Genomic DNA, 16,749 nt, shown 5'->3' with positions numbered 1-16,749 from the left:
TATTCAAACAAGGGTGCTCTTGTGTATTTCTCCTTTTTTAGCTTCTCTAAAAAAGTAAATTGGTCACAATACATTACATTGTATGAGCGTGTGTGGGGGAATAAAAACTAATTTTATTATCCCCTCAAAAGCAGCAGCTGATTCCTAAAGCAAAATAAATAAAAGAAGTATATTAAATGAGTACTGTACATTAGAGACAGGGCATTCCAGCCTTCTCTAAAATACTATGTCTAGTTAAAAAGAACATGATTTTTGTTATTTTCCAACACCATTTTCCATATTATAAAACAAATATTTGCTCTTCTGCAGATCTGTTGCTACAGTACAAAAAGTCTGGGCTGTGACTCTGTGACACTGCAAGCCTTTGACTCCTGTTATCATTCTGTCCTGGGAGAAGCAGAAAAGATACTTGTGCAATGAGTAAGTTGGTACTGCTTGGATTATCTTCATGAAAGAAGCTGAAATGAGTTTAAAAACATTTGTGCTCTGCCAGAGTCAGCTGACTTGGTTCTCAGGAGTTTGTGTGAACTGTTGTTTATTATAACATGGGTTATTTTGGCTCATGCACGTGTTTGGCTTTTGGGAGAGTTCAATGAACTCAGATCTCCAAGCAAAAGTAATTTTAGACTTATTTCATTTGTTTTGTGAAAAAAGAATCCATACATAGAGTTAAAAGTCTCGAGTTAGCAGTTTGGCTTTTGGTTTAAGGCAATATACAAGTAGGGACCTACTTGTAAAAAAAATGTAACTACAAGCTTAATGCAAAGTCATGTGGTATCTGGATGTGGAGTTTGAGCTATTTTCAGTAACATCTATAGAGATAAAAGCATAGCATTGCTTTTTTACTCTATAAGTATAAATATTGTCATTAAAAGAATACAGGTTTTATTCCTGAGACCTTTGTGCTTCCTAACACTGTTTTCCATAGTACTTGCAGTCAGCTCAAGAGCATATGAAAGCAGTATGCTTGTTTTTATCCACTAATTCACACTATGGCTCTGAGCAAACATCTAGTAGCTATGTTCCCCCTCACATCCCTTCAAATACTTCAATTTTGACTTTTGCAAATGGAATCAAACTAGCACTGGCACTCCTGGGACCAAGAGACACATATGCAGTGAATTGAAAGCTTGCACAGAATATCACAAAAACAGCTTTCATCTAGAGTCTTCTGCATTGTCATCAGGTTCTGTGGTGGAAAATGGGTAAAGGGAATACATAAATTTAGTTAGCAAAACAACTGTAAAGCAATAAGGATAAGAATGTCCAGCAAAGAATGTCTAGCTGTGGCTTTAATGGAGGAGCTGGTAAGAGGCGGAAGAGACAGGTAACAGAAAAAGCAAAGACAGGTACCAAAACCTGGTTAGGAGCCACAAGGCAATAGCATGAAGGGCTTCAGCAGGGTGGGGATTACTTCAGTTACCATAGTGAACAAAATATTTCACTCCCAGGCAACCAATTCACACTCAGCCACAGTCATGGTGCCTGTAAGTGCTAGTGATCTAACAGATAAGATGGTGATCTGACAGTTGCTTAGTGGATTATGTAGAATAACTCCAGAAGGAAAGTTGTTCAGGTGATAGGATTAAACTGTCTTTGGCCTCTCAAGTGATGGTGTCAATGAGAGAGCTTTCTTTAAGATGACAAGCTAGCTGATAGCAGGTTTTGGTCCTTCAAGTTGGCACAGATTTGATTAATGATGCACAGATGGAAATCTCTGTAGCTCTTGACAACTGTAGTAACAGCCCATTCCCAGGTGTCGGGCAGATTTTTAGTGGATTGTTTTTTGTGTGCTTGGCTCATACACTACAAAGTAACATGAGAAAATAATTTATTCATATCATCCATGCAGGCTAACAGTAGTTTCCAAATTCTGCTTCCATTCCTTACTTCACATATGGTTATTTGTTCAGTGCCTTAAACAGGTGAGATACTAGATGCATATTACTGGTTATAATACTAGAGTCACATTAATTCTTTTTAGTGTTGTTTTATCATTCATATAAATACATGAGCCAAATGGCCCAGATATGCTTGTATGATATGGGGTTTTGTCTGTAATCTGTTTGCAGCTGTCAACCCTTAGCTGATCACAATGTTCAAAGGATTTATAGAAACTGTAGAATGTTACTGCTTCTGTGAAATGACTTTTTTGTCTGCCAGAAAAATTCCTTCCTAAGAGCCTGTACTAGACAGCATTCCAACACAGGTCTGTGTACTTTAGCAAACCAAGGGTGCCCCAAGTATCTCAGGGACTGTCTCTGAGATACCTGAATACCCTGCTTCCTTTGGATTTACTGGCCCCACAAAAATGTAAAACACAAGGTCAAAAACTGAGGTAAAGGATTAGGCATAAAACCAGGGAGGGGAAAAGACAAGTAGAACAATTAGAGAATGCTGACACATAAATGGATACTTCTGTTTGCTCCAATACTCTTACAATGAGTTCCTATTATATGCTCTGGCATTCAGAGCCAAGTACTCAGTTTCCATAGAAATAGAGTACTTTCCAGATAAGGCCTAAGATTAAACTACTTAATGACTTTTCTTTACATGGTCCTATACTTATACTCTTAGAGTCAGGCTTTGTTGTTAAACTTCAAAGGCTCTTGATGAGGGATCTGGCTATCTTGGGAACTTGTGATTTCTTGCTGGTTCACACTCAGTCAGCTAACAAACCTGTAACTGTAAGGAAAAATGATAGTTTCATCTGCAACCAAGTGGTATGGGTGTCTAAAGATTATTTTTTCTTCTATTTTTACCCAGTCTGACAGCCAGCGACTTCTAAACAAAATCTAAACTGCTCTTTCATGTACAGCTATTCATACATCCACATTAGCTGTTATATAAAACCTGGGTCACAACAACATTCACACGTAGTCAAGATTCCTGGTTTTAGCATCCTGTAGTGATTGCAGATGATCCCTTACTGACACAGACTAGCTTGGACATGACTGTGAGATGAACTAATGCCTCCCTCTAGCTTGTCAAGCTGTTCCTGTGTCACCATCAAAAAACAAAAAGAAAGAAACAATAATTACACTTCTTGGTATAGGAGGACTGGGAGTCTGAATTTTGGACAGCACCATTATATGATGTGCAGCACCAAACATGCAAGCCTCACAAACACCCTCTTAGCAAGTATCTTCATTGCACTAATGAATTTCCAAATATCTGTATAAGCCTCATGAGCAAAGTTCTTCTCAAGAGTAATGATGGCATTTCCTATCTGTTTTACTCACTCCATTGTTACACATTTTCAGTTCCTTGGAGTTATATAATTGTTATGCGTCTTGGGACGACAATCTTTGTTCCCCAAACTCTCAGTAAAAGGGAACCCTTTGCAAGTCTCCCTATCATGTCTCATAGAAGCACGGTCACTGTCTCCTATCATCAGTGCTATTTATTTATGTCAAAATTTTATCCTGGCAAAAGACCAAAAGCCCACAATTGCAGTCACTCCAAGCATAATACCATGAGCCAAATTAATCCATGATCTAATACTGATGACATTGGTGGATTCAGCCCAGAGACAAATGTAGCTTAAAGTTGTTTTGAAATGGAACATATTCTCAAATCTCAGAAGAGCAATAATATTTGTTTAAAAGTTGGAGGGGTTATGCCCTTATGGCAGAGATAAAAAACCCCCATGGATTGCTATGAATGCAAAGAAATTTTTATCTAGTAATTCTTCTAAATAACACAAATATATGTCACTTATCAGCAGTCTCTTATTTCTTTCATGCTATCCTCTTTTTTCTACTTCACCTTTTTTTCTCCTGTGTCCAAAAAAGGAAAAACAGTTTTCTACATAGTATTTTCCTTAAAAACAAAAATCTACTTTTAAAAATCTAATTTATTGTACAAGTAGCAGCAGAACATTGCTGCATTCTCGTTTTCTGTAATGCACAACTTGCTCTTAGAAACCAGCAAGAGTCATGCTGCCCAGTGAAGAGAGGCTTACATGTGCACCTCTCAGAATAGTCGACATCTGTCTTCTATACATCCTTTCATAGTTAGTTATATGTAACAATAAGGTTCTCTACCTTTGTCTTATCTTCTTATGCCTGAATGAATGCAGTAGCCAAAGTGCAGGACTTTGCACTTGCCTTTGCTGAACATATTTCAGACAGAACTTAGCACTGACAGTACCCATACCTTGTCTCTTTCACTTTGTCTCAGTTACAAGAACTCCAAGCAGGGGAAAAGACTTGTGTATCTCTCTTTCTCTCCATTTCCCCTTTCCATTTCTCCTATTAACACTGCAAGATCGCCTGTCTCACCAAGCCTATCATATGCATTAGCTTACTGCAACATTCTATATTGTTAAATGGATTGCCTGAGCACAGTCCCCGCACAGGACTTGGGAACACATACACACCTTTCTAGTTGTGTTCCCTATATTGACTCTGTCTGAGCTTTTCCAACCATGTCTTTACATCTTTCAGCATAAACCCTGATTATATATATATTTACTTTACATTCCTCTAGCTTCTGAGGGTTAACTTTAGCAATACTATATTCTGAGTACATTTGGGTAGAAACCCAGGAAGCATTTCTTGGATTTGTTTTTAACATTTTTTTTCACTTGCTGTCCATTTGCTTTTGCAGTGGCTCAGCTTTTCAGTGAAAACATAGGCTACTTCAGGTTCATCTTTCCTTTTCTTCATCACTCTCCTATCTGGCCAGCACTACCCACTTTCCCTTTCAAAAGACAGAATGGGACTTGAGAACTGAGGAACAGAGAAGCTATTATAGCAGAGATAAAACATTTTTTTATGTTCCTTATTGATTTCATCACTCTATGGGTGGTGCATACTCTGAATGCACCAGATCCCTGCCCTCCAGATAGGTGGAAAGGCTCCTGATGGTCTAACTTGGATGCACTTGTAAGGAGCAATATTTTTCTCAGAAGAGTAAATCCTTTAGAGATCCTAGCACTAAGATGGTGATTAAAGAAGTGGAATTACATTTTACTTCACCTGAAGAGACAGGAAAAAAGGTACCAATCCCTATGAGGCACATTCCAAGTCTCCTATTTCCCCTCCTGTCCAGCTTCCCTGTGTCATATTTCTCCTTCTGAACCACTTCTCTTGCTGCTGTCTCAAACTCTTCTTCAAACTCCTCCCTATTCCTCTACAGCCCATTTCGCTGTCTAATCCCCTTGGCCTCATTTACATACATAAAAACTATACTACCATGCACACTCAACATAAGAGTGTCTGTGGTTCAGCACTCACATTCCCTAGTTCTATCTTAAAAGGTATTGCACGAAGCTAGCAAAAATATGGTCACCTGTTGTGAAAGGCTGATGCAGGAAGAATTCCTTAGCTTGCAGCACACTGTTCTACTATTTGTGAAATATGATTACTTCTGCCTTTTATCTTGTCATTCAGTGATAACTGACTGCTCAAGGCTGACAGTCGTAATTAGTCCCCTGGTGAAAACACAGCAACATACTTTGCAATTGCTCTCACATTATCTGCACCCAGCATCTGTAACATCATTCTTCAGCAAAGAGATATTTGTTTATCTTTCACACCCCACCACCCCAAAGTCTACTAACAAAGGGGATGCCCTGCTGCTCTTTTTCTTTCCCATTTACTTCTTTAGCCAATTAATTTTAGAGAATTAAGCATCTAGAAACTTCTTGAGCACTATGTCCACAAAGCTGCCAGGTACAAGCTGAAATAACTCTCAGTAAATCACCTCGGAGTAGAAGCTCTCAGCTAGATCGTTAATGTACTAATAAATATGTAAAGAGCTCCACTCAGTGGCAAAAGAACGTATTTCCAGCTATGATATCTAAACAGGAGAAGAAAGGAGTCTTTGGAAATGTAAATATGTATACTAAACACCCTCTGCTTAATTCAATCTCTGCATGATTAATTTTAATCAAAGCACTAGAATCATGACCTTTCACTAGGATAGCTTTATTCATCATCAGCCACATTTCGGAGAAAATTCAGTCACTGGCTGTGAAAAGATGTTGTTTAATCAAGCAGACACTCTGAATTATAAATGTTAAGTAAGAGAGAGTCTTGCCCAGATGCTTTATAACCTATGACTGGCATACTTGTTATTCTGTGCAGTAATGGGGTGAATTACTCTGTATGATTAAAAGGCCCTGATTGCTCCCTGACAAACTGTGGTTGACAAATACTTAATTAAATACTATAAGACAGTTATTTGGACAATAAAGAGACCAGTCTGAAGCTCAGAATAAAAAGTTTTTAATGACACTTACTTTCTTTGTATTATTTTTGGAAACTGATATATAATGACCTTGGCTAAACCAAGAAAACTCAGTATTAACTTGGTATTTTTGTTTTATGTTTGCTAGGTAAGCTTTCATTTGTACTTTTTTCATCTTTTCTTCTTGTACCTTCTTTAGACTTTCTTACAAGTGAGGCCTGTTTCACAGTTCCTAGCTTCTCGAACAATCTCTGTATTAAAAGTAATCTAGCCCGAGGGCACAGAACTAGTGTATTCCTAAATCAAACATTCTCAAATTGTGAGGAGTAAACATAGTTAAATGGAGATGCTACTAGAGAGCCAAAAGGAGGGCAATGGCAGGAGAAATGCCAGAGGAGTTGGAGCTAGGGCCACAGGCTGTTGGGCTCCAACAGAGGAAAACAGCTCTGAACACAAGCAGACGAAGCAGATCCCATAGAAATTACCACATCAAGATATTGCTTCTCAGCAAGAGCTTGCCAGATCAGCTCAGCATCTCTTTTTGCAGCTGACAATGCTGGATCAGTTCAGCATCTCCTGTGTGTATTTGGCCCCTTCCCTTCTCATCCTTGCTCTTGCTTCTGTTTAGAATACTTCCTCCTGAACATGCTTCTCATTCCACTTGCAGTGGCCCCATGGCAAAGTGTTTTTCCTTTCCCACCTGCAAACATGCTTCATAGTAGTATTTCTCCTCCTTGTGCCCATCTTAAGAAATGCTGCATTAGAAATGTCTAGTTTGTGTTGGATTAGAGATGCAGAATGTACACTGGAATGTAGCAGGAAAAAAGTCTGAGATGGCTGCTAAACAAACTTTCTGACTGAATTAGGCATGCTACATCCTAGGACAAACTAGAGACTTTCAGTTATTATGTTCTGGCCTTCTTGGTATTAAAGATATAAGAAAAAAAAATTAGATAGCTTTATTTTCAGTATTATTTCTGTATGTAGTTAGTCATATTTCTAAAGATAATAAAGGTCCTCCCTGCCTTGCAGAACTGCAATTTAAGAAGTGATATCCTTCTGTACCACTGTTAAAGCTAGACTCGAAGGGCCTAACTCCAGTACTTCTTGTCCAGCTGTGCAGCTTTACTGTTCCTGTACATAGGAATGGAAACACCTTCAGTGTGAAAAGCAAAAATCAGTTTCTGGAAGGCACTGTCTGGTAAACAGCAGGGAAAGTAGCGGACAGGAAATGAGGCCAGGAAGGCTGTGGCTGGTGCCAGCAGGGAAGTGTCAGGCTCTACCTGGGAATCAATCAAGCACCTGCTGCTGGAAGCACATTTGGGCACTGTGTAGGATCAGTGCTTGCGTAATCAAGTACATCCTTGTACCAAGTCCATCTACCAGCAGGTTTGTAACTTCTATAAGTGGTAGCTGGTAACAATCAATACACAGGTTTCTACCCAGTACAGTTATTTTCCTCATGATGAAACACAGCAGTTGGCAGCAGGATGCCTGAAGTCTGCCTACATCCAACAGTAGGTATCCAAGTCCCTTTTTAAGGATCTGGCTTTAGTGATGTCCATCACATTCCTCACTAGAACTTTCATGTTCCTGCAGCATACAAAAAACTCAATTCACAATAATACCCTACAGCTTTGCTGGGCCTTCTGGGGTTTTTAATACATCTAGATTTTATAGGCTTCAAGTCTCCATGATTTTTCTTTTCTGGTTTTCAGTTACTTACTGGCAAATTGGAAATACTTTTGCCTTTGCCTGACTGTTACAGATTTTGTGTCTTCCTACGTGAATATCATGTTGTTGCTTTGTGCAGGTGGAAAATCATCTTCCACTTTAATAGAAGACAAAATCAAACAAAACTATGAAATCATTAAAAACTCACATCCCTAAACACAATCTCCCATTTTCTTTCTTCAATACTGAATTTGAAGCATGTATTTAAAATTTAATACTGAGGCTTTGTCTTTACTGACCCTTGGGGATTTTTTTTCCCCAAAGAGTTTACAGTATCAGTTACTGAAACAGTTTTTTAATGTAAACCCAAGCAGCATTTCTAACTAGGAACCATAATCCTATGTTTAGATTAGGTGTTGAAAATTCAAAGGAAATAAATCTTTTGCTTAGCCCTGTTTCAAATATAAGCTTTGATAAGGCATCACCATCTATCCTTTCTCCTAGTTTCTGCCCCATTCATGTGAATGTACTTTTTGGTATGCAATGGCTCTAGAGTAAAAAGAGATATACAGTTAGACTAGGACAGCCCTCCAGTATCTGAAGGGGGCCTACAAGGATGCTGGAGAAGGACTCTTCATCAGGGACTGTAGCAACAGGACAAGGGGTAATGGGTTTAAACTTAACAGGGGGAGTTCAGGATATGTATAATGAAGAAGTTCCTTACTGTTAGGGTGGTGAGGCACTGGAATAGGTTGCCCAGGGAGGTTGTGAATGCTCCATCCCTGGCAGTGTTCAAGGCCAGGTTGGACAGAGCCTTGGGCAACACGGTCTAGTGTGAGGCATTCCTGCCCATGGCAGGGGGGTTGGAACTAGATGATCTTAAGGTCCTTTCCAACCCTAACTATTCTATCATTCTACGAAATACAGAACATGTAAATAAGGTTTAGAACATTAATATAACATGACACTCTGGACACTGCTGTAATATAAAGTATATCAAAATTGTATTTGACTTCTGCACTCTGAAGTTTTACCACTCTACTAAGTAAAAATGTTATATATAAAGCTCTCAAAGTATTCCTAAGGATGGAACAAAATACAGAAAATTCCTCTGTCACAAACAGCTTTACCAAGAGAATAACAACTTTTGGAGCTCGATGAGTGGGGATAGAACTACAGTAATAACTGTGCTTCCACATGGTAGAATTAATTCCGTCCTGCTTTAGGAGCCTGAAGAGAGCAGAAGGGCAGCACGGGGGCACAAAGGCCTAACTGCGAAGGAAACAGGATACCGCAACAGCCCTGGCACTGCTTCATACGAACCCCCGACTACTGAAACCCAAGTGGAAGCTGCTGCCGAGGAGCTCAGAGCCAGCACGGTCTGAAGAGCAATGAGCCCTGCGCTGAGAACGGCTCCACAGGCACAGAACCCATCGGTAACCGTCCGCCATCGAAGCACTCCCCTAAGCAACAACAGCCTCCCCGTGCGCATGCGCCTCACCCACTTCCGGCTGCGCGCGCACACCGCGGTTTCCGCTCCGGATCGTTTCCGTCGCGTCACTTCCTCTCCCTCTGCCGCTATTGCTGCTTCCTGCCCGGCCGGGGCGGCCTCGTCTCCCTCCACGTCCCGTACTTGAGCCTCCGGTTCTCCCTCCCGCATCCTCCGCCATGGCCATGAGGCAGACCCCGCTGACGTGCTCCGGCCACACGCGGCCTGTGGTGGACCTGGCCTTCAGCGGCATCACCCCCTACGGCTATTTCCTCATTAGCGCCTGCAAAGGTAAGCGAGGACGGGTGCCCTCTTTGTTTTTGGGGTGCCCTCCGGGGTGGGGGTGTAGAGAGCGGGGCCAGGGCCGAGCCTTCGCCCCGCTGCTCGTCGGTCATGCACCGCCTCCCGCAGGGGCGGGCAGGAGGGGACCATGGGGCTGGCGTTGGCTGAGGATGCTGTTCCCGGGTGCACGGTAGCGTTTGTGGGGTCCGACTGGCTTATGGTGGTGGGGTCCGTTTGGGGGGTCCGACTGGCTTATGGTGGTGCTGAAATCAACGGGGAACGCGCAGCTGGCTGTCGTGGTGCTTCATTAATTCACGGGTTAGCCTCTGGGGTGCCAAAGCCCGCATGCGCATCCTTTGGATCCAAACTGTTGGGGGGGAGGAGGAAGGGGGTGGGAAGCCTGGAAAGGATTGATTTGTAAAGCTGCCCACATGGGCTGTAGGTTTTAAAGTGAGCTTCCGTTGAATCAGGACACGTGGAATGAAGATGTCCACCTCCTTTCCCCAGAATGCTGCTTTTGTAAACAGCATTTCCCCTTCATACAAATATACGTTAATCCTATGTATGTATTCATAATTCAGACATTTCTGCTCTGGAGGGCGTCTTGTTCAGCTGTGCATCTTCTTGTGTGAGCAACTTTCTGATAATCACAGGAAAGGTTTTCTGTTTTACATCTCTGTATGTGCTTTAAATGTATCTGCTGACAAACACAAGGCCTACTTCTGCATACTGTTAGTCTGATAATACTGTTTCAAAGTAAGGAAATAAACCTGCTCCACCTGAAGAAAACTGGGAAATATAAAACCAGAACAAAGGGTTCCTTTCTGTCTCCCTTCTACCTAAACACAAACCTAAAGAAAATTTTTATCTCATTTGGAATAGTATTTTAATGTCTGTACAGTCTTAGAGTCATGAAGCAAGTACAGCTGCATATCTAAGCTCTTCAGATAAACTCTTACAAAGAGTATCTTCATAAAGTATGTGGCATTTTCACATTCTTTATGCTTGTGCAAGGGAGTCTCTTTTTGTTTAACAGCTTCCATATTTTATCACATCACCTGAATATTGGTTTTTGTTTTTCTGAAGATGGAAAACCTATGCTGCGTCAGGGCGACACAGGAGACTGGATTGGCACCTTTCTCGGTCATAAAGGTGCTGTCTGGGGTGCAACTTTGAACACAGATGCCACTAAAGCAGCTACAGCAGCAGCAGATTTTACAGCGTAAGTGATAAACTGTTTGAAATCTGTATTTGATTTTAGTCTATATTTTAGTCTAGTTTGTATTTTAGTGCCCTTTGGTGACATATAGCTATAGTAAGTTACCGATCTATTTGTTTTTCTTTAGCAATTGTTAGCTTATATATGGCTAGCCAAAATAAAACCTAGACTTTTAGGTTCCTGAAAGCAGCTACAGTTAATTCCATTGTGATTAATAACTGTGATTGCTTCTTGATAAATATACCATACTAATTTGCTGTAATAACATTTCTATATGTCTTTAATCTCTGGCACTGTAGTTGGAGCATAGTTGAAAGAAGGATTTTTATTTTGCTTCTACCAGTTGCCTTCTCTTTATTATTGCCAGGTTGGACGAGGCTTGGAGTAACCTGGTCTAGTGGAAGGTGCTCCTGCCCATGGCAAGGGGAGGGTTGGAACTAGATGATCCTTAAGGTCCCTTCCAACCCAAACCATTCTATGGTTCTGTGATTATTACAGGAAAACTTGTGAAAATCTAGTGGATTATTGCTTTGATGTTTTTTTTTCTTGTTTGTTTGCAGTACGTATTAATATTTGGCAAGTTGAATTCTGTTAGTAGAGGGCAATCTCTGCTAATAAAGTTGGAGAGAAGAACTGACTTTGTCTTAAAACTAAAGTGCTAATTAGTCTGCATTATCCTGAAGAAGAGGGTGAAGGAAGATTGTGGGATAGTACAAAATAGATGTAGTAAAACCATGTATTTTCATTGACTAACTGGGTTATATCTTATAAGAATGTAGGATTTATGATAATGTTATCATGATGTCAGGGAAGATTGCTTACCTTCTAATCTGACTGTTCAGGTTGATTTGTCATAGTGCTGCTAAACATAAATGTTTTCTCTTGCTGTTCAGCAAAGTGTGGGATGCTGTGTCAGGCGATGAACTCATCACATTGGCTCACAAGCACATTGTCAAAAGTGTGGATTTTACACAGGTAAGAAAAACTTATATACCATATCCACCAGGAAAGTAAGCTCTGGAGTATGTTTTGGTATTAGTTGCTCTTCTACTTTTTATGTGTTTATCTTAATGGGCAAACAATCTAGTATACTACTCCTAGCTTTTGACATTGTAGATTAAATGTAATAATTTTGTTAGAGGGTGTTACTATAAGATTCATGGAGGAAGGCTGGTATTATGATTCAAAATAGAGTTGACCCTTTATAACTTCTGTTTCAGGATAGCAATTATCTGTTAACAGGTGGACAAGATAAACTGTTGCGTATCTATGACTTGAGCAAACCAGAAGCTGGTGAGTGCTTTTTAGAACTGATTCTTGGGGTTTTTTTTGAGTTAACTAAAAGCTCTGAAATTACAAACTACTTTGTTATGAATCACAAGAGACAAAGTTGAGGATTGTTTTACAAATGTAATATCTATATCCTTAAGTATGATGATCCATATGTTTTAAGTTTACATTTTTACAAGTGGATTAGAGTTTATAATAGATTTCAAGGTTAGCATGTTTCAGCTCAACCCACTCATTAACATTAGGTCTAATTAAAATGCATTTATCTTAAAGAAAAAAGACTCCGTGTATTTGTGTTTAAATTCATTTTCATTTTGAACTACTGACGATTGATATGAAGCTAGAGACCCCTGACTAGTTGAACTAGTGAAGCTTTTTAAATTTAGGTGATCAGATATCCAGTTTTCACTTACCCTGTTCCTGGAATAAGATCTACAAATAAGGTCATAAGTGCTTGAAGTAATTTTACAGTTCCTAGTAAATGGAAATCCATATAGCTTAAGAAAGCTCCCAAACTGCTGCATGAAATAATTTCATTTTCTTACATGTATTAAAATACTTGACTTTATTTTAAGAACCTGATGTTGTCAGTGGACATACTTCTGGTATCAAAAAAGCTTTATGGAGCAGTGATGACAAACAGATTCTTTCAGCTGATGATAAAACTGTGCGGTAAGAAAAAGTAACTTTCAGTTTTCTAAGAAGTTCACTTCTATTTACTGTCTTCTGCGTGAGAAGATAGTTATGGTTTTTGGTAAAGATACGTAACACAAGTTAGTTGATCCTAGACTAGAAGAGTACTTAAGTGGTATGTATACCATTTAATATTGTGCATTAAGCTTCAGAAGTGAAAGTATTTTAAAGCAAGCATGTCTGAAAACTTTGCTTAGGTGAGAACAAAGATAAGAATGCCACTGAAAATCTGAATTACTTGTGGAATCAAATCAATTGTTAGGTGGTGTTTTTGATTCAAATCTTGCCATTGCTGAAGTAATCTGAAAGGTTTTTTCCTTTTTTGTTTCCCCCTAAGCCTTTGGGACCGGAGTACTATGACAGAAGTGAAGGCACTAAATGTTGCAATGTCAGTGAGCAGCATGGAGTACGTTCCAGAAGGGCAGATACTTGTGATAACCTATGGGAAGACTATTGCTTTTCATAGTGCAGAAACGTGAGTCCAAACCACAGAATTTTCACAGGTTGAGTAATGGGCTTGGTTGTGAGTGAAAAACGATTCTACACAACCAGAACCACCAAGGTGTCCACTAATGCCAGTTCTGACATCTTTGACATCTTGTCGGAGACAGGGTGAAACAACTACCCTCTTCTGAAACAGTGAACCCTAACTGTCTGCAAGGTGCTAGACTGTAAAGGTTCGGTGCCATTTTCATTTCACACTAATTGTAGTTAAATAAGTTTCATCCAGGGCTCAGTTCAGTGCTTTTCAGAGAACTTAATTATCTATACATCTCTATGATGTGTCAAGAAAGTGAGTTATACACTTAAACATGTTCTAGAAAGTAGTTCTGAATATGTGAGCTTTTGTTTTGCTTATTCTGACCTTGTTCCTAACTTGATGAGTATGATTTGCAAGTATTAAAACTTATTTCAGAAACTGTGTGTGGAGGGATGTATTCTGTTTCTGTTAAAAGCAGTTGTGATTAGTAGAATCACAGTTTCTTTGCTCTCAGTATTAGGGTTTTCTGTAAATTAGCTTTGGTAACAAGCTTTTCTCCCACAGTCTAGAGCAAATTAAATCATTTGAAGCACCTGCTACAATCAACTCTGCATCACTTCACCCCGCGAAAGAATGTTTGGTTGCAGGTGGTGAAGATTTTAAACTCTATAAGTATGACTATAACTCAGGAGAAGAATTAGGTACGTTTATCTTCTATAATAAAATACTTCTGAAATGGGTATTAGAGTAATGAAATAATGACTAATAAATGAAACTTGTACTCAAATAAGATCTCAGCATAGCATGCTGTGCAGGAGAATGGAAGGAAACAATGCTTAACTGATAATATACTTTATCCTGGTATACTTAAATGTTGTTCTTTTAGAACTAATTAAAGCCTCAGTTAAAAAGCTTTTTACACAGACTTAGAACAAGTTATTCTGTATTGCTGCAGTGGCAAGCCTTAAGTGTTGTAGCATTCATTAGATGTGTCTAATGATTTGCAACTACTTTTAGGAAAAATGTGATATATTTATGTTCTTGGAAATGTTGGACAAATAGATTAAAAAATGTATATATTTCAAAGTTCGCTTGCTGATCCCACCCTCATTTAAAATTCTGTGTGTGTGTAGAGTGAATGAATGGTTGAAGAAACAGAGCAAGTGTACTCCATGGTACTGGCTTGTCTTATAGTTTTGACTTAAATAAGTAAGCACCTGCAAGAAAACATAAATATGTTACCTAAAGTAGAGATCACTTACATGCCAATTAATAGAAGCTTTAGTTTGCATCAGAGGTTAAATACTGAAAAAGTGTACTCTCCCCCCAGCATTTCTCCCCCTCTTCTGATTATTTTTACTTACTAATTTCAGTTGTTGGCTAAAATGAATGGTCTTGATGTGTTCTCTTACAGAATCTTACAAAGGACACTTTGGTCCAATTCACTGTGTGAGATTTAGCCCTGATGGAGAGTTATATGCAAGTGGCTCTGAGGATGGTACGCTAAGACTGTGGCAAACAACAGTAGGGAAAACCTATGGCCTTTGGAAGTGTGTGGTTCCTGGTAAGTGTCTGTTCCTGGTAAAACTTGGCTGCTCTGTGTGTTTTTTAAGTAATATCTATTATAAGTGATAAACATCATTGAATTTCATACAGTAACTGTACTGTCTTCGTAGGGCTTCTATATATGATTATCCACATATATATATATGGATATATATATATCCACACAAATCTGTTAGATTTAAGGATTTACTTTTGTAGATGTCATTTAAGCAATTAACTTCAAATGTGTAAGCTTACTGAATAAAGATACTTTGTGGCTATTCAGGCAAACAGTCTGATGTATGTTTAAAAGAAATATTAAATACTGCTTTTTAGGAGTTTTAGAGATATGAATCTAAAATTTCACTAAATTAAGTGGAATTTTTTCATTAAGTTTTGGGGGAGGAACTGAAGATGCTGACTGCTTTTTCTTCCTTCTCTCTGCAGAAGAGGAGAATGCAGAAGCAGCAAAAGCAAGGACCACCCTTCCAGGAACTGCAGAGGAGGAAATAGGTAATGCACTGAACTGTCAACTTCAACTCAGCTAAGTGTTAAAAGATAGTGACACTTGTTAGTATGGAAGAGGTAGCTTTTTCCAGGTACCTTCTGGCATTTTTCACTCTTCTCAAAAGATCTTTGAATGCATTTTCCTGAAAATGACCATGTGGTGAGTGTCAGACTCCTGAATAAAGCTGAGCAGACGAACAGATGGGGTAGAATAACTGCATCAGGTTAAATGAGAAAACAAACTGAACTGGTCTTTAATCAATCCCTCTAACATTTATTTGGTTTAAATATCTAAGATGAAATTAAAATAACACCCTTTCTATTTAATTGCAGAAGACCTTGCCTCTGAAAATTCAGATACAGTGTACAGCTCAACTCCCGAAGTTAAGGCCTGATTACTGCAACTGTTAACGCAACATACGGACATACGAGACTAAATCCAGTTATCGGTGATCAACAGCAGCCTTCCAGAGTGTGCTCTCTACATGAGGCAAAGATGGGCAGTAATTGATGAGAATGCGGTGGAACTGGCTAGGTGTTGTCTGTAAGAACTGAGTATCCAAACAACAGAAAAAGACAAGTAGTAGAGTTCTGCTATCTCCTTAGCATAACTGCCTACTGTCTTTTCAAAGAAGTGTGCAAGCCAAGATCCTGTCTCTCCAACTTCAGTTAGACTCATTGTAGTGTGGTTTTTTTTCATTATGGAGAGGAGAAACAATGGCTTTTACCTACTCTTTTTTCATTCTGTTTCATTTTCTTGAAAGTTGGAAAATTTGGCTTTAGTTGAAAATGGATTATGTACTTCACGTGTTTGGTTTGGGTTTTGTTTCAATGTATGCTGCTTCTGAACATTTGTTTTCAGTTGTCTTAATAAAATGCCTCTCAAAACTCGTATCTTAATATTGAGTGCGGGGTTCATGGAATGGAAAAGTAACAGAATCTATTCTAGCATTCTGGATTTCTACTATACAGAGGGAAGAAAGCAATAAGGATGTTTTAGTGTTGGTACAGACCGTGGCAAGTTCTTTAATCTGTAAACGTTGTGTCTTTTTATTCTTTAACGTTTGAATGTGAGTCTCTAAAAACCAGTGAACACTCCTAAATTAAACATGCTGCCTGAAATACTTGGTTGTACCTGAAAATCTCAGAGGTTGGCTTTGAGTCTGTATAGCACTTGGGTTTAGTCCTCCAGACTGGATAAAAAAGTTACTCTTTCAAGGTTACAAATAATATTTTCTTCATTAAAGACAGTATTGCCATTCTTCCACTTGTCATTTCCTTTAATGTTTTGCTGTAAGGTTTATATGATGCATTCTGTAAAGAAAGAAAAGAAATACAGAGGTATATTTATTCATATGCCTTTTTATTTTTAAT

The 16,749-nt window shown here is 39.1% G+C and overlaps 1 protein-coding gene across 1 annotated transcript; it reads left to right on the top strand.

The window, feature by feature from the left end:
* The first annotated feature begins 9,424 nt into the window (after positions 1 to 9,424).
* Positions 9,425 to 16,640, top strand: STRAP (serine/threonine kinase receptor associated protein). Its single transcript, XM_005148140.3, has 10 exons — positions 9,425 to 9,649; positions 10,727 to 10,862; positions 11,753 to 11,834; positions 12,080 to 12,152; positions 12,725 to 12,821; positions 13,180 to 13,317; positions 13,888 to 14,024; positions 14,738 to 14,887; positions 15,316 to 15,381; positions 15,709 to 16,640. Exons 1-10 carry the CDS (start codon positions 9,538 to 9,540, stop codon positions 15,768 to 15,770), a joined length of 1,053 nt encoding a protein of 350 aa, XP_005148197.1. The 5' UTR covers positions 9,425 to 9,537; the 3' UTR covers positions 15,771 to 16,640.
* Positions 16,641 to 16,749: the final 109 nt, after the last annotated feature.

The sequence above is a fragment of the Melopsittacus undulatus genome, chromosome 5 (genome assembly GCF_012275295.1).
Source record: "Melopsittacus undulatus isolate bMelUnd1 chromosome 5, bMelUnd1.mat.Z, whole genome shotgun sequence".
In the NCBI taxonomy this organism is placed as follows: domain Eukaryota; kingdom Metazoa; phylum Chordata; class Aves; order Psittaciformes; family Psittaculidae; genus Melopsittacus; species Melopsittacus undulatus.
This window is presented reverse-complemented; position numbering and strand designations above follow the sequence as displayed.